The sequence below is a fragment of the Antechinus flavipes genome, chromosome 3, assembly GCF_016432865.1.
Source record: "Antechinus flavipes isolate AdamAnt ecotype Samford, QLD, Australia chromosome 3, AdamAnt_v2, whole genome shotgun sequence".
Classification (NCBI taxonomy): Eukaryota; Metazoa; Chordata; class Mammalia; order Dasyuromorphia; family Dasyuridae; genus Antechinus; species Antechinus flavipes.
Genome location: NC_067400.1, coordinates 411,230,832 through 411,249,368, shown reverse-complemented (window position 1 = coordinate 411,249,368; position 18,537 = coordinate 411,230,832). Strand labels below are relative to the sequence as shown.

Genomic DNA, 18,537 nt, shown 5'->3' with positions numbered 1-18,537 from the left:
TCCCCAGTTATAGTATTCTAAATGAGCTGCTTTCCTTCCTCCCCATGAAATAAAAATGTTCTATTTCCATATGTTCTGAGGTATCACTTATGTAGATCGATGTCCATGGGTCTCTCTTAAGTTCACTTGACAATGTTTTTCCTACTATTTGCCTTTTTGTGAAACTTATCTTTTGCACATTTTGTGAAGCATGTTCCATGTGTGAAAAATGTTATGGCATTATTTCCCCCCATGACTACATTTTTCATTGTTTTCTCCAACATCTCTTTAATAATCTACTGGGTAGATAACGAGTGCTAAAAAGGTTTCCTTTACCTGACAGGAGAAGGGGTTGGTGCCCGCACATGTCTGACGGGAGATGGTGACTGCCTAACTGGAGATGGGGATTGTTGGCGGCCCAGTTGAACTTTTGAAGCAATGGATGGTGGAGTTGGCGATCTTGATTTGGGCTTAGGAGGTATCCTCGGAGGTGTTTTGTGGGGCAGCTGTTGTCCGGTGGCACCATCTATGACCATTTCAACAGTCGCAATTGATCTGGCATCAAAGTGGGCTTCAATTTTCTGTAAAGGATTACAGTGTTAATCATGAGAAGGAGGGGAGGACTACTGATTAGAACAGCAAGCTAAATTACTGGGGAACTGGAAAGAGGGTGGGGGAAAGTACCTTTTCAATTCGAGTTTGTCTTGTTTGGGAAATCTGAGCAGTCGAAACAATTGTTTTTGTCTTTTTAGCGGGTATTACTTCTTCGCCTGTAAGAAAGAGAAGACAAACATTTAGAAGGATGAACAACAGCCCAGCCTATTTTATAAAGTGCTTAAACACTAGCTACAAGCAAAATCAATCCAATTCTATGGGTCATTTAGGTAGTTGAAAAATGTGGAAAGACTTGGATTTCACATAAATATTAATTAGGTCGGTAAAGTGAAAACATATTTGTTATACAAGACTGAACAAAGAGTATTAAAAACAATTCAGCTTCTAAAATAAGTCCATCATTTGTCTAAACAAGATAATGCTGGCTTGAGAATTCAGATGACTGTCTCTGAGTTCCTTTTCATTTGCATTGTTGCCAAATCCTCCCACTCCCAAATTACTTCTATAGATGCCAATTCTGACACACCTACATCCTAAGGTCTTTCCTTTACAAGTTAGAATTTCTATCTGTTGATGTTTTCGTAGACCTCCTCTGAGTCAATGACCTCCTTTGTATTCACTTTATCACTCTGCATTAATTATAGTATAATATTATATAACAGGATCTCTAAATCATCCCCCACAAATCATTGCCATTGTTTTTTAATCTTCTTAAACTAAATCTTATTCTTTATTCCTCTTCCTATCTATCCTTATTGATCTAACCAGCCACATGGAGAACACATGGAGATATAAAAGGAAATCATAGTCTAAGTACTAGAATCTCAAATTTGTTACCTTGAACCAGTAATTCTGCAGTTGAAGTAGCTCTTCCAACACTATTCGTAGCATTTACTGAATAGGTTCCAGAGTCTTCAGGATAAGCTTCTGCAATTAGTAAGCTGTAGAGGTTGCCTTCTTGTGAAATCTGAAAATCAAAGGAGCTTTGGATTTCTGCTCCGTCCCGATAGAACTTCACCACAGGTGTAGGGATTCCAGTCACTCTAACATCCAAGCGGACTTGGCTTCCTTGTCTCACGGTCATGCTCTGTAGTCGTTGTACAAAGTTGGGGGGCGCTGTTTCTGCTACAATTTGGACAAGAGGAGGAAGGAAGGGAAATTGAAATCAATCTACAGCAATGCTCCAAGACACTAACTGCAAAAGCAGCTGTCCAGAGGCAGCTGCATACTACAATGGAAAGAGTAACAGAAAACTTTCAATTCAAATCTTAGATGCTTACTAGCCTTTTGACTCTGGGCAAGCTACTTAACTTTGTTTGCCTCAGTTTCCTCATCTGTAAAATAGGAATCTACCTCCCAGGGTTCTTGTGAAGATCAAACAAGATAAATATTTGTAAAGCACTTAGCACAGTACCTGGAACATAATGAGTGCTTAATAAATTCTAGCTATTCAGGCCAATTTCAGAAAAGCCTGAAGAGACTTAACAGGAATTTATGCTAAGTGAAGTGAGCAGAACCAGGACATCATTGTACATAGCAAGAAGATGATGCAGTTGGATCTTTTCAACAATGAGGAAATTTCAAGGCAATTGTAATAGATTTGTGCTAAAGGTGTGCATCTAGAGAAACAACTGTGGAGACTGAATGGGGATCAAAGCATAGTTTTCACCTTTATTGTTATTGTTGCTGTTTGCTTGCTTGTGTTTTTTTTTTTCCCTTTTGATCTGATTATTCTTGTGTAGCATGATGAATATGGGAATATATTTAGAAGAATTATACACAATATCAAATAGCTTGCTGTCATGGATGGATGGGGTGGGTGGAGGGGAAGAGAGAGGGAGAAAAATTTGGAATGCAAGATTTTGCAAAGGTAAATGTTGAAAACTATCTTTGTATGTATTTAGATAAATAAAATACTATATATCTATGTCTATCTTTTTTAAAAATCTAAAAAATAATAAATACTAGCTATTGTTTATTATTATTTTGATGGTTTAAGAATGCACTATATCCAAACTCATAGATGATTTGTTGATTTGAGCATCCTTTACACTGAACATAGTATACACATAGATGACAGTAAAAACTGTTCTAGGAAGCACAGACGTCTCATTTTGGGGGCTTTCTGATTTGGATTGTTCAGTATTGATTACCGCATCAATTTTATAAGATTTCTCGGTATGAACCTTTCTGGAATCTTCTTTTCCAAGCTTACTTCTAGTATTAGTATGAACATTTGAATGCAACATGATATGTTTTTGTTTAAGTTACTTTAAAAGGTGTTTTCCACATATCAAAGATATTTTTGGGAAAAATAGCATTTTGATGTTGGTGTTTTCAATTTGTCTGTGTTTACTCAAATAGGTACAAGAACTGAATTTGCAAATTTATTGGAATAAGTAATTACCAGGTAAGGAATGTCCCTTTACCAACACAGGATCAGTATCATCTAAGAGGGACTTCGCCAGAGTCATCTATTTATTATGTATCAGAGGCATGATATGAAACCAAGTATTTGATTTTGAGGCCAGTCCTCTGTCACATTGTTTCTTCTTACTTTTGTTTTATTAAATATTTAGATATTACTTTTAAATTAGGTTAAATTTAAAAAATACATTTGTGGCATCATCTACTTGATTATTCTTTATCTATCTCTTCAAATAATTCAAGTAAATGTTTACCTGGCTTTAAATTCTCAGTTCAAATTCTATTTTTTTTTCTTTTTTGTTAATTGTATACTGTTGTTGTTTCATTCTTTATGACCCTATTTGGGGTTTTCTTGGCAAAGATACTTGACTGGTTTGCCATTTCCTTCTCTGTTTCATTTTACAGATGAGGAAACTGAGACAAACAGGATTAAGTGACTTGTCCAGGGTCATGCAATTAAATAATATCTGAGGCCACATTTGAATTCACAAAGCTGAGTCTTCCTGACTCCAGGACCAGCACTTTATGTACTGTGATGCCACCTAGCTATCCTAATTCCATAGTAGGAAGAGCATTTTTCAGATAGTCAGAATGATCTTTTGCCTTTCTTTTTATCCCTAGTAGTTAGCACAATGCTTAGAATATAAAAAGCATTTAATAAATGTTTATTGACAGTAATGTAGAAACAGAAATTTCAAAATGTTGTAGCCTAAATGTATGAAGGCATTTATATATTTATATTTATAAATACTTACATTTGTATATGAGTACATCTATATATAGACATTTGTACATACATATATGCAGGGTGTCTCAAAAATCTCATTGCAGCTTTAAGCTATTTTATATCTTATTTAATAGGTATTTTAATATCTTAAAGCTGCAATGAGAGTTTTGGGACGCCCTGCATATATAGTTGCAGGCAAATCTACTTATACACATATATGTGTATGTGTATATACAGACATAGATGTATGCTTGATATAGCTTTAACAAGCCTTAATAGTTGAAAACTACATGGACACCCTGCATGAATAGTGGGAGGTTTAGTAATAATGCACATCTGAATGGTGCTTTTAACTTTTCCAAAGTGCTTTCACATTTTTTCCCCTTTAATCTAACAGGTATAAAAATATATAAAAACTTTATAAAAGACTATCCTCTTCCTATAGCTGATAAGAAAATGAATTAAATAACAATTCTTTTCTATTTACACTGTGGCATACTCAATGATTTAAGCTCAAGAAGTCAAGATACACTTGTATTGTCTAAATTCTAAATATGTATAGAGTAGCCACCATATAACACAAGTCTATTTCTAACTCCAGGACCTTTTGTGTTATGAGGATAAAGATAGCATTTGTGATTTCATTGGTAGAGAGAATTGCCAGATAAGGAAAGTTCTTGAAGAACAACAGAGAGCACTGAGGATGTCCCAGTGTCACTCAGACAGCATACATTCCTATATTTCCTTAAATGCAAATTCTTCAAAGACTGGGTCTTTATATTTGTGCCTTTAGAGCCTAGTACCTAGTAGGCACTTAATAAAAAAAATGATGTCATAGGTGGGACTTTAATTTTCTTGACTCAGAATTATGCCCTGTCTATGTATTATAATTGACCAAAAAAAAACATTTTAACTTATCCAAATTGACTATTGTGTCACTTCCTGAATTTATACTTTCCCTCCACACTTAGTGCTTTCCATTTGACTCAAGTCTTTATATACAGAGAGCTCTGATGAGAATGAGGGGAAATGTTATCGGGAAGGCTGGGGTCCAGGACCTCACCCTACCTGTAACGAGGAGTTCAGCAGTACTAGTCGCTTGTCCAGATCCATTGGTGGCTCGCAGGGAATATCTTCCACTATTGCCTTTTGTCACAGCGGGGATCGTCAATTTAGCGCGGCCATCGCTAAAAGAGATCTGCACGCCGGGCAGTGACGCAGCGGAAAGAACCTGGCCATCCCTATACCAGCTCACCTCAGGAACTGGAAAACCTGGAGAGGAGAGAAGACCCAGAAGGACAGTTCAGCATCATTATTTTGGGAAAACATCAAAAGACTTTTGTCATTTTTTGACTTAGGTAGGGTTTTCCAATGACTTCAAAGTCTTAAAAAGCTAGGGTTCTGGCTGCAACTTAGCAATAACAAAAGATTCACAGCAATTTATGGTGTTGACGTCACACTGACAGTTAGCTGTATAAAAAGTATGAATCGCAGAACATCATAAAGAAAACATTCAAAACATAAGTTTCAGGCCTATGGAGAGAATAGAACTATATTCTGTAGAAAGTGGAAAATGTAAATACTAGTGACATATAATTTTAATGCTTATCTAATACAATATATCCCTCTCTCTCAATTTTTATAAATGAGGAGCCTGAGGTCTTGAGGTTAAGTGGCTTGCTTCAAGGTCATACAAGAAGTTAATGGAAGCCTTGAAACAGAATCCACATTTCTTGACCCCAGGCCAGTGCAGTGCATTTTCTCCTACAGATTTATAGAAATGCTTACAATCCTTTCAGGAATTCATAAAGGGAAAAAAGAGCGAATTTCTAAGTGAATTTATGAAGTGAGAAGAAATCTATTTTTGATATAATATACAAAACATAGGTAATAATCTTTTAAATTGAAGGAGAACTTGAAGTTTAAGATCAAACGGACCACAATAGCAACTATAGAATCAAAGTATCTAATTTACTCACTTTAGAACAGCCCTAAGTTTTGGTCAGGTACTTTGGTCTGCACCCTTAAATTCCACTCTCTCTCTCTGCAGCAGAAAATGGGATTTACCTTGGACTTTAAGAAATCAACTTTGACCTTACCTTGCTGGATTCCATCTCTCTTGTCATGTTACCACAGGAGACCCTTTCCCTCCATTTACAGTTCCCCTATTTCTCTTTCATTTGTTATTTTCCCATATTCAAAAGCAAATTTCTTGATGTTGGTGATAGTCTTGTTCTTTCCTATTTGTATCTTTATTGCACAATGCCTAATAGATTAAACACTATTTAATAAATGCTTTGTCTATCCGAACACCCTGAGTACACATGCAATAGATATTAGGGGAGCTGGTCTCACCTGTCCTTCATTGACTAGATTGATACTATGACATTTATAGGGATGCTTTTAAATAGAATATTCCTTTCTTTGAAATTGGTTCACTTCTTACTTGAAGATGTTTTTCCTAGCATTCTGATTATCTACACTGGCATTTGAAGTGGCTATGTTAAAAATGATGATGGGCTTTCCCCAAATTTCATTTACCCCAGAACAAAGGGGGAGAGATATCGATACCATAGGATGTAGATGGGATCAGTACAATAGTTTGTATATCCATTTACATGCTTCAAGAGAGCAAGTGACATCAAATAATTTAAAGAAATTATGATAATCAAGGAAATTTCCTTCTCTGGAAATCTTCAAAAACAAGAACTCATTTTGTCTCTATCTCTTTCTCTTTCTCTGTCTCTGTGTCTCTCTCAGCCTACCTGACCTTCAAAACTTCCTATATCTGTGGAAGATAATTACTTAGCTACATAATATTGGAAACATCTTGCACTATTTCCTCAAATATATCCCACCCCCATCCAATGAGTTGTTAAGTCTCTATAAAGGCTTTAGTCTAAAACAGCTCCTACATCTGGGACATTCTTTCCATTTACAGAGTCATCACATTAGTTCAAACCTTTGTTACTTCTTGCCTAGATTACTGTATTCTTTTTAAAACTTTTATTGATAGTTACAAAATTTCTCTGCTCCTCTACCTCTATCCCACCAATAGAGAAAGCAAGAAATATAATGCCAAACATATTTCCATATATAATAATCTTCTAACTTTCTACTTCCATTCTCTCATATCTCAAGTCCATCCATCAATTGTCAAAATTATCTTCTTAAGGTATGTCTGGCCATGACACTCTCTTATGAAATTACAAACTCATTTAGCCTAGTATTTAAGGACTTCTATGAGTTGTTGTCCACTTACCTTTGCAACTATATTTCCTATTAGTCCTTTTTATGAACTGCCTCCTCCTCCCCAAATCCTGATCTATTTCTATGGCACTAGAGCAACTAGGTGATGCATAATCCAGAAACCCTGGTATTTCCTCACTGTGTGACTCTCCCTCTGCCTCTATTTCCTCATCTCTAAAATGGGAATAATATAGCCCCCTATCTTTCAAGGTTGTTGTAAAGATCAATTGAGATAACATTTAAAGCCTAAAAACACTTTATGAATTCCTGGAAGTAATCTGTAGGAGAAAATGCACTGCATTGGCCTGGGGGTCAAGAAATGTGGATTCTATTTCTAGGCTTCCATTAACTTCTTGTATTGTAAATTAGATATCTGATTTCGTATGCCATATTTGAAACTCCAAAGTCTACAAGTCTACAAGTCATCAAGTCAGCTTTCATTTCAAAATATGACAAAAAACATGGTGATATATATTTCCTTAAAACTATATCTACAAATAGAACAACGACTCAGAATTTTAGGGCTAAAATTTTTTCATTCCATAGATGAGAAAACTAAGACTAGAAATTAAAGTGATTTGTCTAAGAACACAGAATTACTGAATAAGGAATTCACTATTCCTTAGTATCTCTACCACATCCTCAAATGGATAAATAAATACAGATTTCACACTATTTATTTTCAAGATTCACATGAAAGATTAAACACAAAGCTTGGGGATAGAGCATTTGAAAAACTCTACATCACAATATTAAATGTCTAAAATTCTTACAGGTGCTACTTAGGTGGTATGATTTTTTTTGTATATTTATAGGGATAATAATTATCTGGATAATTAAATTAAAATACACTATTTTAATATTCTTTATTGAAATATTCTGCATAATATCATTCAAGTTTAGTTTAATTCAGTTCAACAAATATTTAATGAGTTCTTTCTGTGGCAGTCTAAAAGTTATGTCCTTGCTTTCTCAGAGGGTGTCCTCTATTTGGTGAGATGAAAGCATGGCAGATGGGAAGATCGATTAGCCTTTTTGCTGTTTCTCACAAATGATATGAGATGTGGGGATTCTCCATTTCCAGATCTTTGCATTAGTTATCCTGCATGCTTAGAAAGTACCACTTCCTCATCTCTTTCTCTTAAAATCTTTTCTTCAAAGTTCTCTCAAGTCAGATCTTTTATCTAAAGCCTTTCTTGATTGCTCCCAAATGCTAATACTTCTTCCCTAAAAACAACTTTGTTTTTGTATTTTTCTCTCCCTTGCAGCTCTCTTAGGACAAGTAAAATTTCATTTTATTTTTGTGTTTCTAACAGCTAGCACAGTGTCTGGCTCATAGTAACATGTAATAAATGCTAGTTGATTGATCAGCTGCAACAATTTTACATCTACCTTTCATGATTCCTTCTATAATTTAACAATCTTATTAAGACAAGTACTCTTTTTTTCCCCCTGAGGCAATTGGGGTTAAGGGACTGGCCCAGGGTCACACAGCTGGGAATTCAGGTCCTCCTGAATTCAGGACTGGAGCTCTATCCACTGTACCACCTAGCTGCTACAAGGACAAGTGTTCTTAAACTAATCCTCACATTTCACTTTGAGACCATTTTCTCTTGCTTGTTCATCAGTGGAAATGAAAAAAATACTCTCTTGTCATAATTTCTATGACACTAGAGCAATTAGGTGATGCAGTGGATGGAGTACTTAACATGGAATCCAGGAGACCTGATATTTCCTTACTGTGTGACTCTCAGTCTGCCTCTATTTCCTCATCATCTCTAAAACTCTACCTTTCAGGGTTATTGTAAAGATCAAATGAGATAATATTGGCAAAGCTCTTTGTAAATCTTAAAGTGCTATATAAATTTTTTATATTTAACCTATGTTTTATATGTTATGTAAAACCTATGTTTTATAGTTAACAAAGTACTTTGCATATATTATTGGACTTGATTTCTCTGATGGTGAGACAAGTATTACATTTATTACAATTTCATTTTTATAGAAGAGGAAGGTAAAGTTGAGAGAATAATTGATCATTGAGAGTATAATCTATTTCAACCTTCTTCTTTTACATATGAGAAACCGAGGCCTTGAAATATGAAATGCCTTGCCCAAATTTGAATGATTAGTGATGACCTAGGCCTTGAATTGAAATCCCCTAAACATTCATCCAGGATCATTCATACTAATGAAGAGATTAGAGAGAACAGATTGCAACATGAGCAAGCCTAAAGAGGAGACATGTCTCCAAACAAATATTTGATTTTGGAATGTAATCTTTGCAGATATTTGCGTGGATGATAATGAGTAAGGCATTGTGGGAAGTCCTTTCAAGCTAAACATTTGAATTCTCCCTATGAAAACCTGACTCAAGAGTAGCTGAGAAGATAATGACTTTATCGTGTCCCTCATTCCACTTTACTCTACAATTCCTCTATGGTGTACATAATTGGAGAATATGCGTTTGAGAAGGTAGGTGTGTCCTAAATAAAGAGTTTCTTACATTTGTAGTTTCATAATCATCTTTGTAGCCTGTTGAGAGTTTTTAAAATTCTGCATAATTTGTGGAGCTAAGAACTAGACATAATAGTATATGATAACAATTATGTATAACATTCAGGTTCATTACAATCCCTAACTTATGTGTATTGAAAATGGGAACTGTATATGAGTTTTAAATCTCAGAAAATCTTAGTTTTAGAGCTAGTAGGGACTCATTTATTAAGTGAGGAAATAGAATCCCTTAGAGATGAAATGTCTTCTTCAAGGTCAAAGGGTAGTGGCAGAGATATGAACCCACATTCTCTTACTCCAACTATAGCACTCTTTCCACTATGCCCTGGTAGAGAAATAGTCATCCATTTGACATGCAACAAACTATTCTACCTATAATTTGGGAGGCAAAAGCAGTCAAATAACATTTTATTTTGTTCTCTTTATGTAAGCAAGTCTTCCATTGTTGACAACCAAAAGATTTTTCCCCCCTATCTGTGGATATTGAATGTCTTTAGTGATGTTTTTCTAAGAACTTCTTGGCATGTAGTGTGAGAACAAAAAGCTACCTAAAAACCAGATTTCATCACTCCACAGGCAAGTAAAATTCCCAATGAAACCATATGTGTTCTGTTCAGTTCAGAAGTTACAGAGCTTTGAAAGACAAATAAATGTATTATTTGGAAGTCAGCAGGAGTTTATCTTACATGAGGAGAATGAGATTGGTCCCTATGTAGAGATACAAAAGAAAATGAAGAATAATTACATGGCATTTGTGTATTGTGGAATAACGTATTAGCCAATTATGTCTAAGGTTGGTACAAAAAACCTGTTAGAGAAAAAAAAATAAATCTTACTTCTTGTCTTCATCATAAATGATAAAAATGAAAAATGAAGAAAGGAATAAAATGTAAATGCATTGAATTAAGGGTAAGGCAAGCTTCCCAATTAATTCATAATAGCTTATCAGATATTCACTATAGTCTGGTAACATAACAGCATTGATTAAATGATTTTGAAATATTGGAGAAGCATGCATCATTCAGAGAAGTACTGCCACATTTTTACAAGACTGTATTTAATATAGTAAGAGTTTTTTGGAACTTTACGTGAAAAATGAAGGAAGGAAAAAATGTTTCCCACTAGTATTTCTATAATTTCTCCATTGGCTCAAATGTAGCTTCCCAATACCCTTTTGAACTTAAGACTAGACCAGTACCTTGATTCTTTCTCATGTGTATTATAAATATATAAAATTGACTAGCCTTGGAGCAAAAAATAGAACCTATTCTTTAAAATGAGATATTTGTTTTCTGAGAATTTTCAAGTACTTCATATATGTATCTTTTTCTTTTATAGATAGATATATGTATACATAGAGATAGAGATAGATAGATATAATCATATATATGTGTGTGTATGTGTATGACTGTATATTTATTTGTATTATGCTAATTTACTTATAGGAATACTGAAACTTAGTTTAAATATTTTGTTCAAGATCTCAATTGAGAGTCAGAATTAGAAGTTGGGTCTCCTGATTTCAGTCCAACAGTCTACCACTCTATTTTGAAAATAATTTCATTGGAAGAGTTTTTCATTTAGATTCTTTATCCAGTAATATGCTTTAATCATCCTGATGTTCTATGATAGAGATTATGTTCATAAGGGCAGGGAAAAAAAGACGGAATAAAACCATAACTCCGTGTTTCAACCAAAGGACATTCCTCAACATTACCATCTTGAAGTTATCAGTTTTTTTCTCCAAATGCCTGCAAATCATTTCTGCATAGTGGAAAATTAAATGTTGTCATGACAACCTATCACTCTAACCAACAGAATTGACACCCTCAATTTTAAAGTTTTTCTTATGAAATCTGGAAAAATAACTCTTAATTTTGGACCCTACAGTTTTGTTCTTCATATCAAAACGTTCAATTGTTGGATTTTAGAGATATAATTTTATTACATAAACATTTGTAAATTTGATAATATAAAAATCACTGTTATTTGTGTAATATACATTAATTTGGGATAAGAATGCCATATGTTACCAAAGATGAGTGTACATGTAGATAGCAGTAAATATTTTTTCAGAGATATGTAATGCTTTGTTACTATTATTAGTTTATTGAATAACTAACTTGGACTACAGCATGATCAAGGAGAATAAATTTGTATGAGAGAGAGAGAGAAGGAATGAGGTAAAATTTTCAAAGGGAAGACTCCTATTGGCTCTGTCTTGGGAGAAGCTAGCAGATAGACAAGGGATAGAATAATGGTACTTGGCATTTGAAACATCAAGAGAGAGTTAAAGTGACAAGGCAGAAGACTATTCTAACTGGCCCGTGGGCAGCAAGATGGCAAAATGAATAAAGTATTGGGCTTGGCTGCCCAGAAGATCTGAGCTCATATTCAGTCTCAAGACACAAGCTGTGTGGACTTGGACAAGTCACTTAACCCTGTGTGCCTCAGTTTCTCATCTGTAAAATGAGTTGGAGAAGGAAATGGCATACTACTTTAGTGTCATTGCCATGAAATCCCCAAATAGGGTCATGAAGAATTGGCCATGACTGAGTATCTATAGCAAATTACTTTGGCCTAATGGCAACCTGGATTATTAAACTAATAGATTCTCTTGGAACTTTGACAACATTTTTCCAAGGTCCTTTCCAGCTCCAAAGATTATAAATCTTTGATTCTTTTACCTCAATTAAGTTTAAACTTAAAAATAACCAGAGCCATGGTAAATATAACAACAACAAATATTAATCAAATAAGGCAGGGAAGAAGAGACCTGTGCAGCCTTCATGCTGAGGTAAATACAATGAGATAAAACTAAATTTATAGTTGGAGAATACTATCGCAGTATTTCAGTTTGAGATTAAAAGAAATTGAGTGTTTTATGTTAATAATTAAATCTGCAAATTAATAATTTCATCATGAAAAAAATTTCCTTCAATAAATGATTTCTCTCCTTTAGCAAATGATTAATATATTTCCTGATTCAATTCAAAACAAATACATACAATTTTGTATATATATATATATATATATATATATTTTTAGCCAATATTTTATCATTAAAACCAATGCAATGACGTCACCCATTTTTCTTCAATTAAATCATCATACATACCCATACAAAAACAACAAATCATTAGATCTTATCCTATTCAACCTCTTTCCTTTTAAACAAATTAATGAGGCCTTTTCAATGTAATACAAAGTAGTAGCTAAGCCAAATGAAAATAGAGTATTTCCTGACATACTTTAAAAATATTTTGTGTCTTTATTTCAATAAGATAATCTGCCTCAATTAAAAATTAAATCAATAAAATAATGTTTCAAACTGATCTTTGACACATCTTCTTCTGAAAAGGTCCAGTTGCATATCCATTTTCTAGCTCAGTAAATCAAGGAACAGAAATGTTAAGTGGCCACACAGCAAGTCAAAAGTTTACCATACTAAGGGCTAAGTTTTGCCTTTTAGTTTATTTAGAGTGCTGAATACAAATATAGAAGGAACAAATTTAGCTCTGTACATTTGCTGAATTCTGACATTGTCTTAAATCTATGCTAATTGATATGATTTATGGAATTACGAATAGGAATAAAATATTTTAATGACATTAGAGTGTCATATTTTGTCAGCATGATTAGTTATACCATCAAAATGACACCTTCACAAAGTTGGACAAACAAGAAAAGTCAAAGGAGAATTTAAACTTGTCTGCATCTAAGAGCAAGATTAATTCATCAGAGATTCTCCAAAGGAAAAAGAAATAATTTGTTTTCTTACCACTAATATGAGCCTCAAAGGTTGCGGCACTACCCTCCAGTGCCACAACACTTTGTAACGGCTGTGTGAACGTAGGAGCTTGAGTCGCCATCTTTTTAGGCACTCTGCAAGAAAGAAGAAACAGAATTAGAATTCCTTTTCCAGAAGGGAAGATGTCCACTCTTCTAAATCAAAGTTAATCACTTGGACCAATGATTTGATCTTTATTTTTCTTTTATATTTTGATAGCTATACTTGAATAGGATTGTTTTTCTCTGTAATCCTATACTGATAATCCTTTGGCTGGGTCACTGTGAATTAGAATCTTTTTGCTGTGCCCATTGGTAAATTGGAACATGACCTTTCCTTTGAATGTTTTGCTTTAATCTACTAAGAAGTCTAAGGCTAAATAAGATTTTCAGGGAAAGAATCAAACTGAATAAGGGAGAGAAGGAGAAGTATACCCAGGTGCATACTCTACTGGTAGAAAATGGAAAATATTTATATTTTTAAAATTCTGAATTTAATGAAACTATAAGGAAAAAAACTGAAGAAAAGGTGATATTTCCATACACAAAATACCGCAACCAAAGAAGATCATGTGAAACAGTGAATCTCATTTATGTACAAGTTGCTGGAAAAGTCCTTAACTAAAATGGATAGACTAAACTTTTGGGGTTATAATGAAATGGAAAATAGGAAAAGGACTACTATAATAAAAAACACTGATGAAGGTAGAAATGTCAAGGTTTAAATGAAAGAGCAGTTCTGTGAGATCTCAGAATTTGAAGAATTTAGATTTTCTTTAAAATATACTGCTCAAATATTTCTTATTCACTGTCTCTAGATTGGGAAAAATTAATTTAAAGACTGAATCAATTATCATTATTAGCTCAAGCTTTATCTGATATCTTTTTTTTTTCCTTTATAAATTTGAACTGAGCTCATGATTTCATTCCTCTAGGGAACTGAGGAAACATCCTTTCCCAATGCAGGTCTGCACCTGTTGTGCAATTTATCTTCTTAGATAGAATTATCTGTGGCATATGCATAATGCAGTCAGAGTATATCTGAAGTGGAACCTGAACTCAGATTTTTCTCACTTGAAGACTGATTCTCTAATACATAAAATATCTTGAAAATAAAAACTTATATATGTAGTTATTTAAGTTTATAAAGCATGTTGTTATACAGTACATATTTCTTTATATGATCATTGGAACTGTTTTGGTGTTAGGTGTTATTATCCTTTTTTATTGATAAGGAAAGTAAGGGCTTAGGGAAATTAAATGGCTTTGCTGAGGTCAGACCCAGCTTAATAAGGGGCAAGGCTGGGGTGGAATCTCTATATTCTTATTCCAATAAGCTTTCAAGTACTTCACAGTGATATCATGCAGTTTGTCTTGGGGCATAAATTTATCCAAATGCTCAGTTCTTTATTTTACTTTGCTTGTATTGAGGTGCTATATTAAATGTAAAATAGAATTGCCTTTAGATGTTGTATGAAGATTAGGATTATTATACTAATAAGATTCTACTTTTTTAAAAGTAACATTTTGGGAAAGAATTTTTTAGTTTGCCATTTTTTCCCTGGAAAGTTATGCATCTTGGAGAATAATGTATTTATTCAAAGAAGACAAATAGAAAACTCCTTAAGGACAGCTTAAAAAGAGGCAGATGACACTCAGAATAAGTGACTGAGAATAAGTCTATCTATAGTCACATGGCTACTGCCACACAGTACATTATGAAGGCAAGATTTGAACCCAAGAAAGAACCTCAGAAACCACCTGTTCTAATGCTGTCATTTTACAGATAAGAAAAGTGAAGTCCAAAGACAAGTGTATGTGTTATGTTAAGTGGTTAACATGTAGCTCTCCAAAAATGTACACGTAACATATTTTTAGACTTAATTTATCCTATTAATATTTGCTCCATCATTTTCTTAAATCTAGATATTCAATAAAATCATATATCAAGACCTGATTTGTAGAAAGGCTTTTGTTGAAAATTTAATAATTGGATCTGTTAAGTGAGCCAACTTCCAGCACAAGCTTGACTTGTTCAAGGTCATACATGGGGTTAAGTAAGAGAGGTGAAAGCTGAAGCAAATTCCACATACTTAAAATGCAGTATTTTCCCTTTATACTATAGTACTTGTATTTTGGTGAAGTTTTTTTTTTTTGGGGGGGGGGAAGGGGAGAGGGCCGGCTTTTTTTCTTGTGGATTTCCTGATGTCAAATTCCTGAATAAATACTAGGATGGGGTGAAAAATCTATCACTGGCATTTGACTATGTACACGAAGGTTATTTTCTGGTTTTCATGTCATGTTTTCATAATATAAAATATTTGTCACCACAGAAACGAATGTGAAGAGTACAGCAGAGTTCATTTGCAAGGAAAAGTTGGACATTCTGTCTTCCAGTTCCAGTTAGGTGGAATTTTTTAGTGCATAAACACTTAAATTCTGTAACCAGATTCTTATTGTTCAAAGATGAAAAGGAAAGATTTTTGATTGCCAGTTATTTCATTACTGCCTTGTCATGAGAGTCTATTTATTAAAATTGTAGAGCAGTAAAAATTCACAGGAAGATTCTGTAACTTAATTGTGACTTCTAACTAGAATAAGTATCCTCTTGGAAAAACATATTCTTGCTTGGAAAATTCATATGGTAGCTGAAGAAGTTCTCACTTCACTATAAATAGGATAACTTCTATCAAGAACACATTATTTTAATGTACTCTTCATGAGTATAAACTGTTTGAGCTTGATTGTGTTTCCAAATGTTTCACTTCATTCTTAATAGTCTTTGCCTTTTACATTGATTTGCTTTACACTGTTTTAGCATGCAGGCATTATCAGCTAATTTAAACACAAGACAATGATAGCTTTAAGGAACATTTAGAAGAAAAGTGACCTTTAAAAGAATATTTATTTCTATTCCAAACAATAGCTTTCAGAAATCACATATTTGCATTTATCAGTTAATGATGATATTTTATGAATATTTTAAGGGAACAGGATCTTGATTTATTCAATATTCTTAAATATGTACCAATTAATTTGGCCTTTCTCCCCTTTTTATTCACATAAAAGTTCAGACCTTATTGTGTAAGCAAATTTTGTTGATTAAAAATGTGATCTTGTGAGGCTTTTGTATAATTAGGGTTAAAAGGTATGCATCCAAAATGTCACACTCCCAAAATAACCTCTCAGCTATGATTGACAGCAGACAAGTGTTCTGTCACTGCCCTGCAATTGATACCTTAGCAGTTGATTCCCTTAAAAAGTCATCAGTGCTTAGCTGATACCACATGTATTTTATCAGAGCTATTCTTGGTGTGTCTCAGTTTATCACTGAGTAACATAACCTTGAGCACTTTGAACAGACATAAAGGAGTCTAGCTGGAGGACACATTTTTAAAGCTTGATTCCATTCTCTAGCTGAACACTAAAAATAAGAAACCCATTTGAGAACTTAAAATTGGTTGATTGTTCTGACATGCTAAATAAAACATTACACATTGCAGAAGAAAACTTTTTACATGCAATTGAAAATTCAAGGAAACAAGATTTAAGTGATGCACATGGTATCCCATAAACAAACTCACATAACACACACTTTTAAAATTGCCTATTTAGTGTATAGCATGAAATAAAGACCCCAAAAGAAATAATTGTCTATCAAAAAAGTGCTACTGACCTGATTTCTCAAGAGTGCCTAAAAAGGGTGGGCTAAGCCCAGTGTTCCTTCTGAAACGACGTCCTTATCCAGAGTTGGTTTTTTAGACAATCCCAGACATGAATCGTTGAGCCTCTAAACCTAAAAACAAAACTACACAGTTGAAACAGTGTAGTTTTGCTTTATGCAATCCCTACACCCGAGGCGAGGCTGGGAGTGCACGACTGCTCAAGAGTGTTAACATGGTTCTTTTCCTTTATATACTCCCCAGATTTGCTGACGATCCCACATCACTGAGATGTCGCTACTCCTGATTGGCTCACAAATGAAAGCATCATTGGAGAAGGATCCATTTGGTGGAGTCACATACCACCTGTTCCTCTGATTGGCGGTGCTAAATTTAGCATCCTACAAGGGGACTTTACCAAGGAAAAAGAGGACTTTTTTTTTTTTTTTCCTTTTCAGAATAACCCTAGTGTGGATTACAGTAGAGCATTTGCTTAGGCAACTGCTAAAGTCTTTAGACTTGAGAAAAGAAGATGTGATAAGAGAGGAATTTGTTAGATAACTAGAGAAGAAAGAAACAAAGTTGATAGCCCTGCCACTGTCAATCTGGTCTAGACCATTGCTTTTCTCATTCTCCTTCTTTTTTCCCCACTCCTCTACCCAAATTTCTACTCACCTCCCATAAAACCAACCAAATGCATCTGTCAATCACAAAGCATAAAAGTAAGCTGATCTCATTCATATGGCTGGATCATATTGTCAGAATCATTTAAATTTTTTTGGTTGTGTAAACAGACAATTTTTGTTGACTTGGGTCTTGGGGGGGATTGTTGGAATCTTCCTAATAATCTACTACCTTTTAAAACACTTTTCAAAGGTAACAGTAAGGAGGGAAAAGGGAACTTCAAATGTTTAGTCAGTGGAGTAAAATGATTATGATTTTATCAGATAATGAAAGTAAAGTTTATAAATATATGTGATCTGCTCCTTTATCAGGAAGTAAGCCTTATAGTTTAATCTTTGAAAGGCATTTCTTCCTATACATAAAATGCTGACTTCGCAGTCTCAGGAATTTGCTATAACTAATAGCAAGAAGTGAGGAATTTGTATAGTTATGATTTTGGTAGCCAAATTTAAATTCAAGAAAGAGACATTTCAAATACAAAAGACCATACCAAAAGATCTTCATAATATATCATTTTAGAGCTTTATAATGTACCATATAGGCAGAGGAAAGATAATCGCCAATTTGTTCATGGAAATAACCACTTTTGGGGGACATGAAATGGTCTTGCTTTTTCAGATGTAAGTGAAACACATTTATCTCCCAAATAAAATTTTTTACTGTTGTGGGAGAGGATGGTTATATATCAAACAATTCCACTTCTTGGTCATTTGGTACACTGTCTGTGTTTTATTTGATAATGAATTCTAACAGCATTCCACAGATTTGGAATCTATGTACCATTAATAGTGAAGTGCCTGAAGCAATCTTAAGGACAAACTATTTCATGTACTTATTCAAGCATTTGTTACCTGAACCAAACTAAAGGTATCTCTCTTGGTAGCCTCA

General features: G+C 34.0%; 1 protein-coding gene across 1 annotated transcript in view; it reads right to left on the bottom strand.

The window, feature by feature from the left end:
* The window catches only part of TTN (titin), a 322,989-nt gene extending 305,816 nt beyond the window's left edge, over positions 1-17,173 (bottom strand). Inside the window, 6 exon segments of the mRNA XM_051986127.1 lie at positions 316-560; positions 664-749; positions 1,432-1,719; positions 4,817-5,020; positions 13,296-13,399; positions 16,980-17,173. Coding sequence (XP_051842087.1) covers positions 316-560; positions 664-749; positions 1,432-1,719; positions 4,817-5,020; positions 13,296-13,386 — 914 coding nt within the window. The 5' untranslated portion in view covers positions 13,387-13,399; positions 16,980-17,173.
* Between the last annotated feature and the right edge of the window lie 1,364 nt (positions 17,174-18,537).